The sequence below is a fragment of the Salvelinus namaycush genome, unplaced genomic scaffold (genome assembly GCF_016432855.1).
Source record: "Salvelinus namaycush isolate Seneca unplaced genomic scaffold, SaNama_1.0 Scaffold924, whole genome shotgun sequence".
Classification (NCBI taxonomy): domain Eukaryota; kingdom Metazoa; phylum Chordata; class Actinopteri; order Salmoniformes; family Salmonidae; genus Salvelinus; species Salvelinus namaycush.
Genome location: NW_024061669.1, coordinates 16232 through 29340, shown reverse-complemented (window position 1 = coordinate 29340; position 13109 = coordinate 16232). Strand labels below are relative to the sequence as shown.

The following is a 13109-nucleotide window of genomic DNA, read 5'->3' as shown; positions in this document are numbered from 1 at the left end:
TGTGTCCGGTGTGTGCATGTGTGTGTCCGGTGTGTGCATGTGTGTGTTCGGTGTGTGAATGTGTGTGTCCTGTGTGTGCATGTGTGTGTCCGGTGTGCCCAGTGTGTGTATGTGTGTTGGATGTGACAGAGCCACTCCCCCCTCATGTTGATGGCCATGACCTTCTCTGTCACTAGTCCCCCCCCCCCTCTCTCTCTCTCTCTCTCTCTCTCTCTCTCTCTCTCTCTCTCTCTCTCTCTCTCTCTCTCTCTCTCTCTCTCTCTCTCTCTCTCTCTCTCTCTCTCTCTCTCTCTCTCTCTTTCACTTTCTCTCTCTCTCTCTCTCTCTCTCTCTCTCTCTCTCTCTCTCTCTCTCTCTCTCTCTCTCTCTCTCTCTCTCTCTCTCTCTCTCTCTCTGTCTTTCTCTCTCTCTATTTCTCTCTCTCGTTCTCTCTCTATTTCTCACTCTGTCTCTGTCTCTGTCTCTGTCTCTGTCTCTGTCTCTGTCTCTGTCTCTGTCTCTGTCTCTGTCTTAGTCTGTATCTGTCACTTTCCAAGAACACATGAATACTTTGTAGTTGTACACACACACACGTACACAGGGCCGGATTACCAAAAGGGCACGAAAGGCACGTGTACCGAGGTCCTCTACCTCCAGGGGTCCCCCAACCCAGGAAATTGTTTAGAATTGCAGGAAATTAGCTTTAAAACGGCAAAATGTTCTCTCACCCTCATGGCCAAAATGTGTAGAATAGCAGGACATTTGCTTTAAAAATGATACATTTCCGCTCAGTCTCATGGAAAATTGTGAACAAAATAATGAGGTGAGCAATGAAACAGAAGAAAAAAATCTCTGCTCCATTCCAAAAAGTGTAGAATTGCAGGAAATTAGCAACATTATTCTCTTAGCCTCATGACAAAAATGTGTAGAAAAGCATTATAAAACAGAATTTTTTTCTCTCTGTACCACGGCAAAATGTGTTGAAGTGGAGTAAGTTAGCTGATTTCACCCCCCCCAAAAGTCAGTATGTCTGGCCCTGCATAAACACACACTTAAACACAGGCATGTTTACTGTGTCTATCTACTCTATTTATTTTGGTGAGAGCATGTTATCTTGCTAGGAGAAAGGTTCTCTGAAGTCCTGCATCAGCAGCAGACCCATCGCTGGAAGAATCAGTCCACATCTATTATTTAACTAAGTTAAATGTGAAATATTAAGGTCCCAAAGGGCTGTAGATCAGCTTCACAACAACTGGGTTTGCAGTAGGCTGCTCACAGTTAAACACACAGCTAATACATGAAGACAACAAACAACTTGTTGTCTGCATCATGGGTACAGGGTTTACTGCAAATACGTTTAATTCACATATCTGTTTTTGCATGTGATTTTCATTTGTTTTAGTTAGTGTCACAGTATTGCTTCCATCCCTGCTAGCCATTTCACACCTGTTACGTTAGCAACAGCTACTCTTTTGGGGAGTCTACTTTACACACAGAAGACGATACAAAGTGTGTGTGAGTTTGTGTGATGTTCATGTGTGTGTGCATGTGTGTGTCGTAGTTTGAGGCTAGTTGGTATCTAAGGGCTGTGCTGTCTGTAGGTCTACAGTGTAATGTGTGTATGTCATGTGTGTGTGTGTAATGTGTTTGTGTAATGTGTGTGTGTAATGTGTAATGTGTGTGTGTATGCTTCCACACTACTGTCTCCATTTGCTTTGGCTCAGAGCTGTCTCTCCATATCACAGCTGGGCATGTTCTTATGGCAGAGATGCCTGACTGGAGAATCTCTTTTGACAGCCGTGTCATTCTCATGCCAACATACACACACACCTACCAAGCAAGTGTTTTCTCATGCACACAAACAAGCTCTCGCCCACACAGAGACACATTCACACAGTCACACAAACACTCTCTCTCAGTAAACAGACAGGCCTCTCTCCTCACCCCCACAGCTCTCTCCTCATCCTCGCAGCTCTTTCCTCACCCTTGCAGCTCTCTCCTCACTCTCATAGCTCTCTCCTCGCCCTCGCAGCTCTCTCCTCACCCCCGCAGCTCTCTCCTCACAGTTCTCCCCTCACCCTCACAGCTCTCACCTCACCCTCACAGCTCTCTCCTCACCCTCACAGCTCTCTCCTCACCCCCACAGCTCTTTCCTCACCCTCACAGCTCTCTCCTCACCCTCACAGCTCTCTCTTCACTCTCACAGCTCTCTGCTCACCCACACAGCTCTCTCCTCACCCTCACAGCTCTCTCCTCACCCTCAAAGCTCTCTGCTCACCCACACAGCTCTCTCATCACCCTCACAGCTCTCTCCTCACCCTCACAGCTCTCTGCTCACCCTCACAGCTCTCTCCTCCCTCTCACAGCTCTCACATAACTTTCACTTTGCCCTCAAAGCTCTTACCTCACCCTCACTGATCTCTCCTCACCCTGACAGTGTTCTGTATGAATATAAACAACATAGCTAACCCTACTTCACTTCCTGTGACTATAACTAGGAAGAGGAACATGGTTGTGTGTGATTTAACAGTGTGAAAGAACAAACAGAACACACTCAACAGGGAAACCTCCATCGCCTGGGGTCCTCCTCCATTTTGCTACATCAACATATTCTCCATACTCAGTTCCATATGTATGAATCTGAGATACGTTAGTGGGAGTTGCTTCATATTGGGGTAATGATTGGTCCCTACCAATCTAGTGGAAGATTAGAGGCTTGAATGAAAGAGAGAAGTAAACAGAAAGGATGATAGAGAGAAGCAGGTAGATAGGAGATGGGGAAGAAGCAGAGTGATGGTTAATAGAGATACGTAGAGGAATGGAGGTATAGCAATGGAACGATCCACTAAAAAGATAGAGGGAGGAATGAAAGAATTGGAAGAGGTAAGGATAGAGAAAAAATCAAATAGTACAAAAAGAGAAGAAGAGGGTGGGTGGGGGTAGATAGCTACTCCCCACACCTCCAAGCTACTCCCTTCTTTCCTCTCTCCCTTCCTCCGTGCCTCCCTACCACTCATAACCGTAGCGTGAAATGACCCCCTGCCTCCTAATAACGCTGTACAGAGCAATCAATAGCACCTCCGCAGTGGAACAAGTTAAAGTCTCAGTACACATGAACGAAGGCAGCTGGTATTGTCATGGCTGACCTTCTCAGGCGTGGGTCACCTATTGATTATACCAGCAGGGAGGATCCACACCCACACACTGATTTATACTGCTACATACAGGGTGAAGGGCTGTGTCTAAACGGTACCCTATTGCCCATATAGTAGTGAACTACGCAGAGCCTTATGTGGGATGTTGCTGCTCAGAGACTGGTGTTGTGCTCATTGTGCTGTATTTTACTCAGTGAGTTTAAAGATTCAATTTGTAACATTACAATTGTGAAGAGTGTCTGTGTTATCTCCACACTACGAGATTACCCACCTCTCTCCTTCTCTTTCTGTCTCATTCCTCATACTCTGCTCTCTCTCTCTCTCTCTCTCTCTCGCTCTCTCTCTATCCCTCTCTCTCTCTCTCACTCTCACTCCCTCTCACTCTGCTCTCTCTCTCCTCTCACTCTGCTCTCTCTCCCTCTCTCTCTCTCTCCCCCCCCCCTCTCTCTCTCTCTCCCGCTCTCTCACTCGCTCACTCTCTCTCTCTCTCCCTCTCCCTCTCCCGCTCTCTCTCTCTCTGCAGATGACTCGTCCCATCCAAGTGAAACCAGCTGACAGTGAGTGTCGTGGAGGTACTTATCTTTTATTTTCACTATCTCTCTTGTTCTCTGTTATAAGATGAGCTTCCATTTCCGTCTCTGTCCCTTTCATGTTCCATCTTTGTAGCTTATTCTTACTCCTTCTCTTTCTCATTCTAGCCTGGCATTGGTATTCCTATGAATGTGTGTGTGTGTGTGTGTGTGTGTGTGTGTGTGTGTGTGTGTGTGTGTGTGTGTGTGTGTGTGTGTGTGTGTGCGCGCGTGCGTGCGTGCGTGCGTGCGTGCGTGCGTGCGTATTGTCAGGAGGCAGGGTGTAAATGTTTTCTAACCCAGTCCACCACATCAGCTGATAATAGTGTCTCTGTCTCGGCTGTTCTTGGCCCCTGCCCAACAGTCGATTTTCTGCCCCAGTTTCCCTTACAGCAGGCCTCTCTTCTGTTCAGTGTGTGCATGTGTGTGTATATAGAAAAAAAAAGAAATATAGCCAAACATACAGTACACTTTGTCCTATACCTCTCTCTGTAATCTCGCCGTGAATTGTACATATTCGTTATAAAGAAACCACCACAGGGATGTTGTTGACATATAGAATGGTCCTGCTGCAGTCATTAGTGGTCTCTGTGGATGGCCTGGCACTTTATTACAGCCATAAAACAAACCCTCATTTTCTACTCCTATTGATTCCTGTCTCTGTTCTGTGTTCACCCCCACCACACAATGATATGTAGTCCAGGCCCTGTATCTATTCACAAAGTGTCTCAGCATGGGAGTGCTGATCGAGACACTCTGTGAATACGGGCCCTGGAGTGAATGGAACACATTTTCTATGCTAACCTGATTCAGATCTGCATCTGTATATTCATACGTATGGCATAACAAAGACAGTTAGAGCAGTAGATTGTTAGAAGATGATAGAAACACCAGCCGAACACAGAACTCAGCTCCACAGCCTATCACAGCCCAGAGACAGGTTGTCAGGGGCAACAGTTGCTTCCCCCATGATTTTGTATTATACTTACTTAACCCCTATTTTACCAGTTAAGTTGACTGAGAAAACATTCCCATTTACAGCAACAACCTGGGGAATAGTTACTTGGACGCTGGGGATGATTAGGTGGCCATAATGGTATGGGGGCCAGATTTTCACAATTCCATAGCATATAAATCCTATCTGGAAATAAACACACACACACACATGCACGCATGCATGCATGCACGCAACACCCACACACAAATATATATACTTATTGTCACGTTCGTCGTAGTGAGGAGACCAAGGCGAGCGTGATGTGAATACATTCTTCTTTAATAAAAAGAAGAACACTTAAACAAACTAACAAAAACAACAAAACGAACGTGAAGCTATAATAACAGAGTGCTGACATGCAACTACACATAGACAACTACCCACACAGACAGGTGGGAAAAGGCAACCTAAGTATGGTTCTCAATCAGAGACAATGATAGACAGCTGCCTCTGATTGAGAACCACACCCGGCCAAACACACAGAAATACAAATCATAGAAAAAAGAACATAGAATGCCCACCCAAATCAAGCATAAAAAGCTCTCTACGGTCAGGGCGTGACACTTATAAACAATGTGGCTTAGGATCGAGAAGCTTCAGGAAAGGGTTTATGCAGAGAGCAGTCAATCAATCAGCTAGCTAATTAACTCTGCCTCCAACAAGCCCTTTAAACTGTCATTTCAGACCTGGGTTCTCCAACCCTGTTCCTGGAGAGCTACCCTCCTGTAGGTTCTCTCTCCAACCCTGTTCCTGGAGAGCTACCCTCCTGTAGGTTCTCTCTCCAACCCTGTTCCTAGAGAGCTACCCTCCTGTAGGTTCTCTCTCCAACCCTGTTCCTGGAGAACTACCCTCCTGTAGGTTCTCTCTCCAACCCTGTTCCTGGAAAGCTACCCTCCTGTAGGTTCTCTCTCCAACCCTGTTCCTGGAGAGCTACCCTCCTGTAGGTTCTCTCTCCAACCCTGTTCCTGGAGAGCTACCCTCCTGTAGGTTCTCTTTCCAACCCTGTTCCTGGAGTGCGACCCTCCTGTAGGTTCTCTCTCCAACTAAATAAACATAAATATGGGTTGTATTTACAATGGTGTTTGTTCTTCACTGGGTGCCCTTTTCTTGTGGCAACAGGTCACACATCTTGCTGCTGTGATGGCACACTGTGGTATTTCACCCAATAGATATGAGATTTTATCAAAATGGGGTTTGTTTTTGAATTCTTTGTGGATCTGTGTAATCTAAAGGAAATATGTGTCTCTAATATGGTCATACATTGGGCAGGAGGTTAGGAAGTGCAGCTCAGTTTCCACCTCATTTTGTGGGCAGTGTGCCTGTCTTCTTTTGAGAGCCAGGTCTATCTATGGTGGTCTTTCTCAATAGCAAGGCTATGCTCCCTGAGTCTGTACATAGTCAAAGCTTTCCTTAAGTTTGGGTCAGTCTCAGTGGTCAAGTATTCTGCCACAGTGTACTCTCTGTTTAGGGCCAAATAGCATTCTAGTTTGCCCAGTTATTTTGTAAATTATCTTTTTGTTTTCTCATGATTTGGTTGGGTCTAATTGTGTTGCTGTCCTGGGGCTCTGTGAAGTCTGTTTGTGTTTGTGAACAGAGACCCAGGGCCAGCTTGCTTACGGGACTCTTCTCCAGGTTCATTTCTATGTAGGTGATGGCTTCGTTATGGAAGGTTTGGGAATTGCTTCCTTTTAGGTGGTTGTAGAATTTAACGGCTCTTTTCTGGATTTTTATAATTAGTGGGTATCCGCCTAATTCTGCTCTGAATGCATTATTTGGGGTGTTACGTTGTACACAGAGGATGTTTTTGCAGAATTCTCTCACTCCATCCAACAGTTATCCAGTATGACAACATCACTTCTCTCCCAAACAGGAGAGGCTATTCTGGCTCAGAGGGTCCTTGTGAATCCCACCATACATGAGTACACACAAAAGGACATTCGCAAGCTCACACACAAACACACATACACACACTCTGTACTGGGCCAAATCGAGTAGATGACATAATTATAGCCTGAACATCAGAATGCATGTGCACACATGGACACACACACACATGGACACACACACACATGGACACACACACACATGGACACACACACATATGGACACACACACACACATGGCTATAGGAATATATGTGTGTGTGTGTGTATTCATGCATGTGTTTGTGTGTGTGCAGTTGAAGTCTGAAGTTTACATACACCTTAGCCGAATACATTTTAACTCAGTTTTTCACAATTCCTGCCATTTAATCCAAGTAAAAATTCCCTGTTTTAGGTCAGTTAGGATCACCACTTTATTTTAAGAATGTGAAATGTCAGAATAATAGTAGAGAGAATGATTTATTTCAGCTTTTATTTCTTTCACCACATTCCCAGTGGGTCAGAAGTTAAGATACACTCAATTAGTATTTGGTAGCATTGCCTTTACATTGTTTAACTTGGGTCAAACGTTTTGGGTAGCCTTCCACAAGCTTCCCACAATAAGTTGGGTGAATTCTGGCCCATTCCTCCTGACAGAGCTGGTGTAAACGAGTCAGGTTTGTAGGCCTCCTTGCTCGCAAATGCTTTTTCAGTTCTGCCCACAAATTTTCTATAGGATTGAGGTCAGGGTTTTAAAAATGAATCTCTCCAGAAATAAGTATCTCACTGTTGCTGCCTGTTATAGACCCCCCTCAGCTCCCAGCTGTGCCCTGGACACCATATGTGAATTGATTGCCCCCCATCTATCTTCAGAGTTCGTTCTGTTAGGTGACCTAAACTGGGATATGGTTAATACCCCGGCAGTCCTACAATCTAAGCTAGATGCCATCAATCTCACGCAAATTATCAGGGAACCCACCAGGTAAAACCCTAAATTCGTAAACATGGGCACCCTCATAGATATTATCCTGACCAACTTGCCCTCCAAATACCCCTCTGCTGTTTTCAATCAGTATCTCAGCAATCACTGCCTCATTGCCTGCATCTACTATGGGTCCGCAGTCAAACGAGCACCCCTCATCACTGTCAAATGCTCCCCTAAAACACTTCTGCCAGCAGGCCTATCTAATTGACCTGGCCTTGGTATCCTGGAAGGATATTGACCTCATCCCGTCAGTAGAGGATGCCTGGTCGTTCTTTAAAAGTAATTTCCTCACCATCTTAAATATGCATGCCCCTTTCAAAAAATGTAGAACTAAGAACAGATATAGCCCTTGGTTCATTCCAGACCTGACTGCCCTCGACCAGCACAAAAACTTCCTGTGGAGGACTGCACTAGCATCGAATAGTTCCCACGATATGCAACTTTTCAGGGAAGTGAGGAACCAATACACACAGTCAGTTAGGAAAGCAAAGACTAGCTTTTTCAAATGAAATTTGCATCCTGTAGCTCCATCTCCAAAAAGTTTTGGGACACTGTAAAGTCAATGAAGAATAAGAGCACCTCCTCCCAGCTGCCCACTGCACTAAGGCTAGGAAAGTCACCACCGATAAATCCATGATAATCGAGAATTTCAATAAGCATTTTTCTACAGCAGGCCATGCTTTCCTCCTGGCTACCCCAACCCCGGCCAACAGCTCCGCACCCCCCACAGCTACTTGCCCAAGCCGCCCCAGCTTCTCCTTCACCCAAATCCAGATAGTAGATGTTCTGAAAGAGCTGCAAAACCTGGACCCGTACAAATCAGCTAGGCAATCTGGACCCTCTCTTTCTAAAATTATCCGCCGCCATTGTTGCAACCCCTATTACCAGTCTCTTCAACATCTCCTTCTTATTGTCCGAGATCCCTAAAGATTGGAAAGCTGCCGCGGTCATCCCCCTCTTCAAAGGGGGTGACACTCTAGACCCAAACTGTTACAGACCTATATCCATCGTGCCCTGCCTTTCTAAAGTCTTCGAAAGCCAAGTTAATAAACAGATCACTGACCAAACGATATCATAACCGCCATCGTTAAAAGACAGTACTGTGCAGCCGTCTTCATCGACCTGGCCAAGGCTTTCGACTCTGTCAATCGCCGTATTCTTATCAGCAGACTCAACAGCCTTGGTTTCTCAAATGACTGCCTCACCTGGTTCACCAACTATTTCTCAGATAGAGTTCAGTATGTCAAATCAGAAGGCCTGTTGTCCAAACCTCTGGCAGTATCTATGTAGGTACAATAGGGTTCAATTCTCGGGCCGACTCTTTTCTCTGTATATATCAACGATGTCGCTCTTGCTGCAGGTGATTCCCTGATCCACCTCTACGGAGACGACACCATTCTGTATACATCTGGCCATTCTTTGGACACTGTGTTAACTAACCTCCAAACGGGCTTCAATGCCATACAACACTCCTTCCTTGGCCTCAAACTGCTCCTAAACGCTAGTACAACTAAATGCAGGCTTTTCAACCGATTGCAGCCCGCACCCGCCCGCCCGACTAGCATCACTACTCTGGACGGTTCCGACTGAATATGTGGACAACTACAAATACCTAGGTGTCTGGCTAGACTGTAAACTCTCCTTCCAGACTCATATTAAACATCTCCAATCCAAAATTAAATCTAGAATCGGCTTCCTATTTCGCAACAAAGCCTCCTTCACTCACGCCGCCAAACATACCCTTGTAAAACTGACTATCCTACCGATCCTCGACTTTGGCGATGTCATTTACAAAATAGCCTCCAACACTCTACTCAGCAAACTAGATGCAGTCTATCACAGTGCCATCCGTTTTGTTTACCAAAGCCCCTTATACCACCCACCACTGCGACCTGTATGCTCTAGTCGGCTGGCCCAATGGGTCTGCATATTCGTTGCCAGACCCATTGGCTCCAGGTCATCTATTAGTCTTTGCTAGGTAAAGCTCCGCCTTATCTCAGCTCACTGGTCACGATAACAACACCTACCCGTAGCACGCACTCCAGCAGGTATATCTCAGTGGTCATCCCCAAAGCCAACACCTGCTTTGGCCGCCTTTCCTTCCAGTGCTCTGCTGCCAATGACTAGAACGAATTGCAAAAATCGCTGAAGTTGGAGACTTATATCTCCCTCACTAACTTTAAACATCAGCTATCTGAGCAGCTAACCGATTTGCGACCAAGCTTTAACTTCCTGACTGATGTCTTGAGATGTTGCTTCAATATAGCCACACAATTTTCCTCCCTCATGATGCCATCTACATTGTGAAGTCCACCAGTCCCTCCTGCAGAAAAGCACCCCCACAACATGATGCTGCCACCCCGTGCTTCATGGTTGGGATGGTGTTCTTCGTCTTGCAAGCATCCCCCTTTTTCCTCCAAACATAACAATGGTCATTATGGCCAAACAGTTGTATTTTTGTTTCATCAGACCAGAGGACATTTATCCAAAAAGTGCGATCTTTGTCCCCATGTGCAGTTGCAAACCATAGTCTGGCTTTTTTATGGTGGTTTTCGAGCAGTGGGTTCTTCCTTGCTGAGCGGCCTTTCAGGTTATGTCGATATAGGACTCGTTTGACTGTGGATATAGATACTTTTGTACCAGTTTCCTCCAGCATCTTCACAAGGTCTTTTGCTCTTTTTCTTTGATGAATTTGCACTTTTCGCACCACAGTACGTTCATCTCTAGGAGACAGAACGCGTCTCCTTCTTGAGCAGTATGATTGCTGCATAGTCCCATGGTGTTTATACTTGCGATCTATTGTTTGTACAGATGAATGTGGTACCTTCAGGCGTTTGGAAATTGCTCCCAGGATGAACCAGACTTGTGGAGGTCTACCATTTTTATTTTTACTTAGCTGATTTCTTTTGATTTTCCCATGATGTCAAACAAAGAGGCGCTGAGTTTGAAGGTAGGCCTTGAAATACATCCACAGGTAAACCTCCAATTTACTCAAATGATGAAAAAAAGCCATGACTTCATTTTCTGGAATTTTCCGAGCTGTTTAAAGGCACAGTCAACTTAGTGTTTGTAAACTTCTGACGCACTGGAACTGTGATACAGTGAATTATAAGTGAAATAATCTGTCTGTAAACAATTGTTGGAAAAATGACTTGTGTCATGCACAAAGTAGATGTCCTAACCGACTTGCCAAAACTATAGTTTTTTAACAATAAATTTGTGGAGTGGTTGAAAAACAAGTTTTAATGACTCCAACCTACGTGTGTGTAAACTTCCGACTTCAACTGTATGTGGCTGCGTGTGTGTGTATTCATGCATGTGTGTGTATTCATGCGTGTATGGATGTGCCCGTGTGTGTGTGTGTGTGTCCCTGTGTGTCCCTGTGTGTCCCTGTTTGTCCCTGTGTGTGTATATCTGGTCTGTCTCCTCTCTCTTTACATTGAGTCCACAGTAGCAGGGCTTAGGGGGAGAGAGGAGCAGAGCAGATGAATATAGGTCAGTCCACTGAGTTGCTCTCCTCTGAGCTCTGAGACTGTGATTATCTATACCTGAACACTGGAGAGACCTTGGGGAGGCAGCAGGATACATTCACTCTCTAGATCAGGGGTCTCCAACAGGTTGGTCCCGAGCTACCAGTAGCTCGCAGACCACATATGCCGTAACTCTCCAAACAGTTCCGAAGTAGGCCTACATGCCATTTTTCATGTGTTCCATCTAAAACTGTCATAAACAAATCTCGCAAGTAACTGACATCACAAGCTCCCACCTACTATCTAATCAGAACAACATTGACCTAATCCCACAGTTGGTTAGCCGCTATTGGCTTAAAAAGCTAAACCTAAACACAATATCTGCCAATTAATTTCCAGCAATATTGCTCCTGTCTGTCTGGGTGGTGCGCTCATTCCGTGTGAAGTCAGTTCTGTGAAGAACATGTAAAATATCTAATTTTCATTGAGTGCACACTGTGCACCCCCCTACACGTTTATATTACATAAATGGTGGTCGGGTCCAATGGACCAAAGGGTAATAAAAGTGTAGAAAAGTGTGTGTGTAGGTGAAAACAAGTAAAAATGAAACAAAAAGGTTTGCTGTGTGCCTTCATTCTGTCTTCTTCCTCCCTGGGACTGCTGTTTCAACATAGCACCAAGAAAATTGTCTGTCTCCCTGCCTGTTTTAATATTTTTGGGATTTAACCTTTATTTAACTGTCTGTCTGCCTGTCCCCCGCTTTTCTCACACTCTTTACCTTATGTAGTGTGTGAAACTACACAATGTCCTGCAGAAACCTGCACAATGTTATTACAATACATTATCTTGATACATTGTAAAAATTCTGTATTTTCCCACACCCCAGCCAGGTGCAAATTGAGGGAGGGACACAACAAATAATTAGCTTTGCATGTGTGGCTCCTTACCACAATCAATCAGTATGGCAAAAATGATCTCTCCTCAGAAAGCTAGTGTGGAAGAGGCGTCTTCCACTTTGATGAAGAATTCTCTGAATATGAGGATCATGTCTCTGTCAATTTGGAGTCTGACAGTGAGTTGGAAAAAGAGGATGAGATTGACCCTCAGACAGCCCCCGGACCAGCACATCAGCAGCCAGCCACAGGACCAGCCAGTCAGCAACCAGCTCATCAGCAGCCTGAAGGAGAAGAAATATGGATGTCAAATAATTGTGAAATTAAATGGTCTTCTTCCCCAAGGAATGAGTCACCCCGCATGGCTGCCAATTTGATAAGGATGCAACCAGGACCGACGCAGATGGTGGTTACTCATGTGCAGGACATAAAGTCTTCTTTTGAACTGTTCATCCCAGACACTGTCCAGAAAATCATTTTGGACTGCACTAATTTGGAGGGAAGGTGTGTTTTTGGAGAGAGATAGAAGTAGATGGACCACACTAATTTACTTGCATACGTTGGGGTTCTTATCCTTGCTGGTGTTTTCAGATCCAATGGGTAATCCACAGAATCCCTGCGGGATGCAGAAACTGGCAGAGAACTTTTCCGTGCAACAATATCTCTGGAAAACTTCCATATTATTTCCAGGATTATCCTCTTTGATAACCGAGACACCAGACCAGATCGGCGGCAGAGAGACAAGCTAGCTGCAATCAGGTCAGTGTGGGACAAGTGGGTGGATCGCCTTCCACTGTTTTACAACCCTGGGCCCAACGTTACAGTTGATGAGCAGCTTATGCCATTAAGAGGCCGCTTCCCCTTCAGGCAGTATATACCATCTAAACCCGCAAAATATGGAATCAATATCTAGGCTGCCTGTGATGTTGCTTCATCATATGCGTGGAACTTGCAAGTGTATACGGGGAAGCCAGATGGAGGAGCCCCTGAGAAGAACCAAGGGATGCGGGTTGTCCTGGATGTGACACAGGGACTCCGTGGCCTCAACATCAACAGCGATAACTATTTTACTTTGCACAAGCTGAGTCAGGAGCTCCACAAGAGGAAGCTGACGATGATAGTATCACATTTCAGGTAAGACCCAGATGCAGACAACGTTGAAGTAACAACAGTTTATTAATCCAACAGGGGCAGGCAAA

At 45.2% G+C, this 13109-nt stretch overlaps 1 protein-coding gene across 1 annotated transcript in view; it reads left to right on the top strand.

The window, feature by feature from the left end:
* zgc:165603 (uncharacterized protein LOC571425 homolog) overlaps positions 1 to 13109 on the top strand; it is a gene marked incomplete at its 3' end in the record, with an annotated part of 48150 nt that overhangs the window by 22991 nt on the left and 12050 nt on the right. Inside the window, exons 3-4 of the mRNA XM_038988042.1 lie at positions 3658 to 3706; positions 3980 to 3984. Of these exons, the coding sequence (XP_038843970.1) occupies positions 3658 to 3706; positions 3980 to 3984 (54 nt within the window). The remainder of the gene's footprint in view (positions 1 to 3657; positions 3707 to 3979; positions 3985 to 13109) is intronic.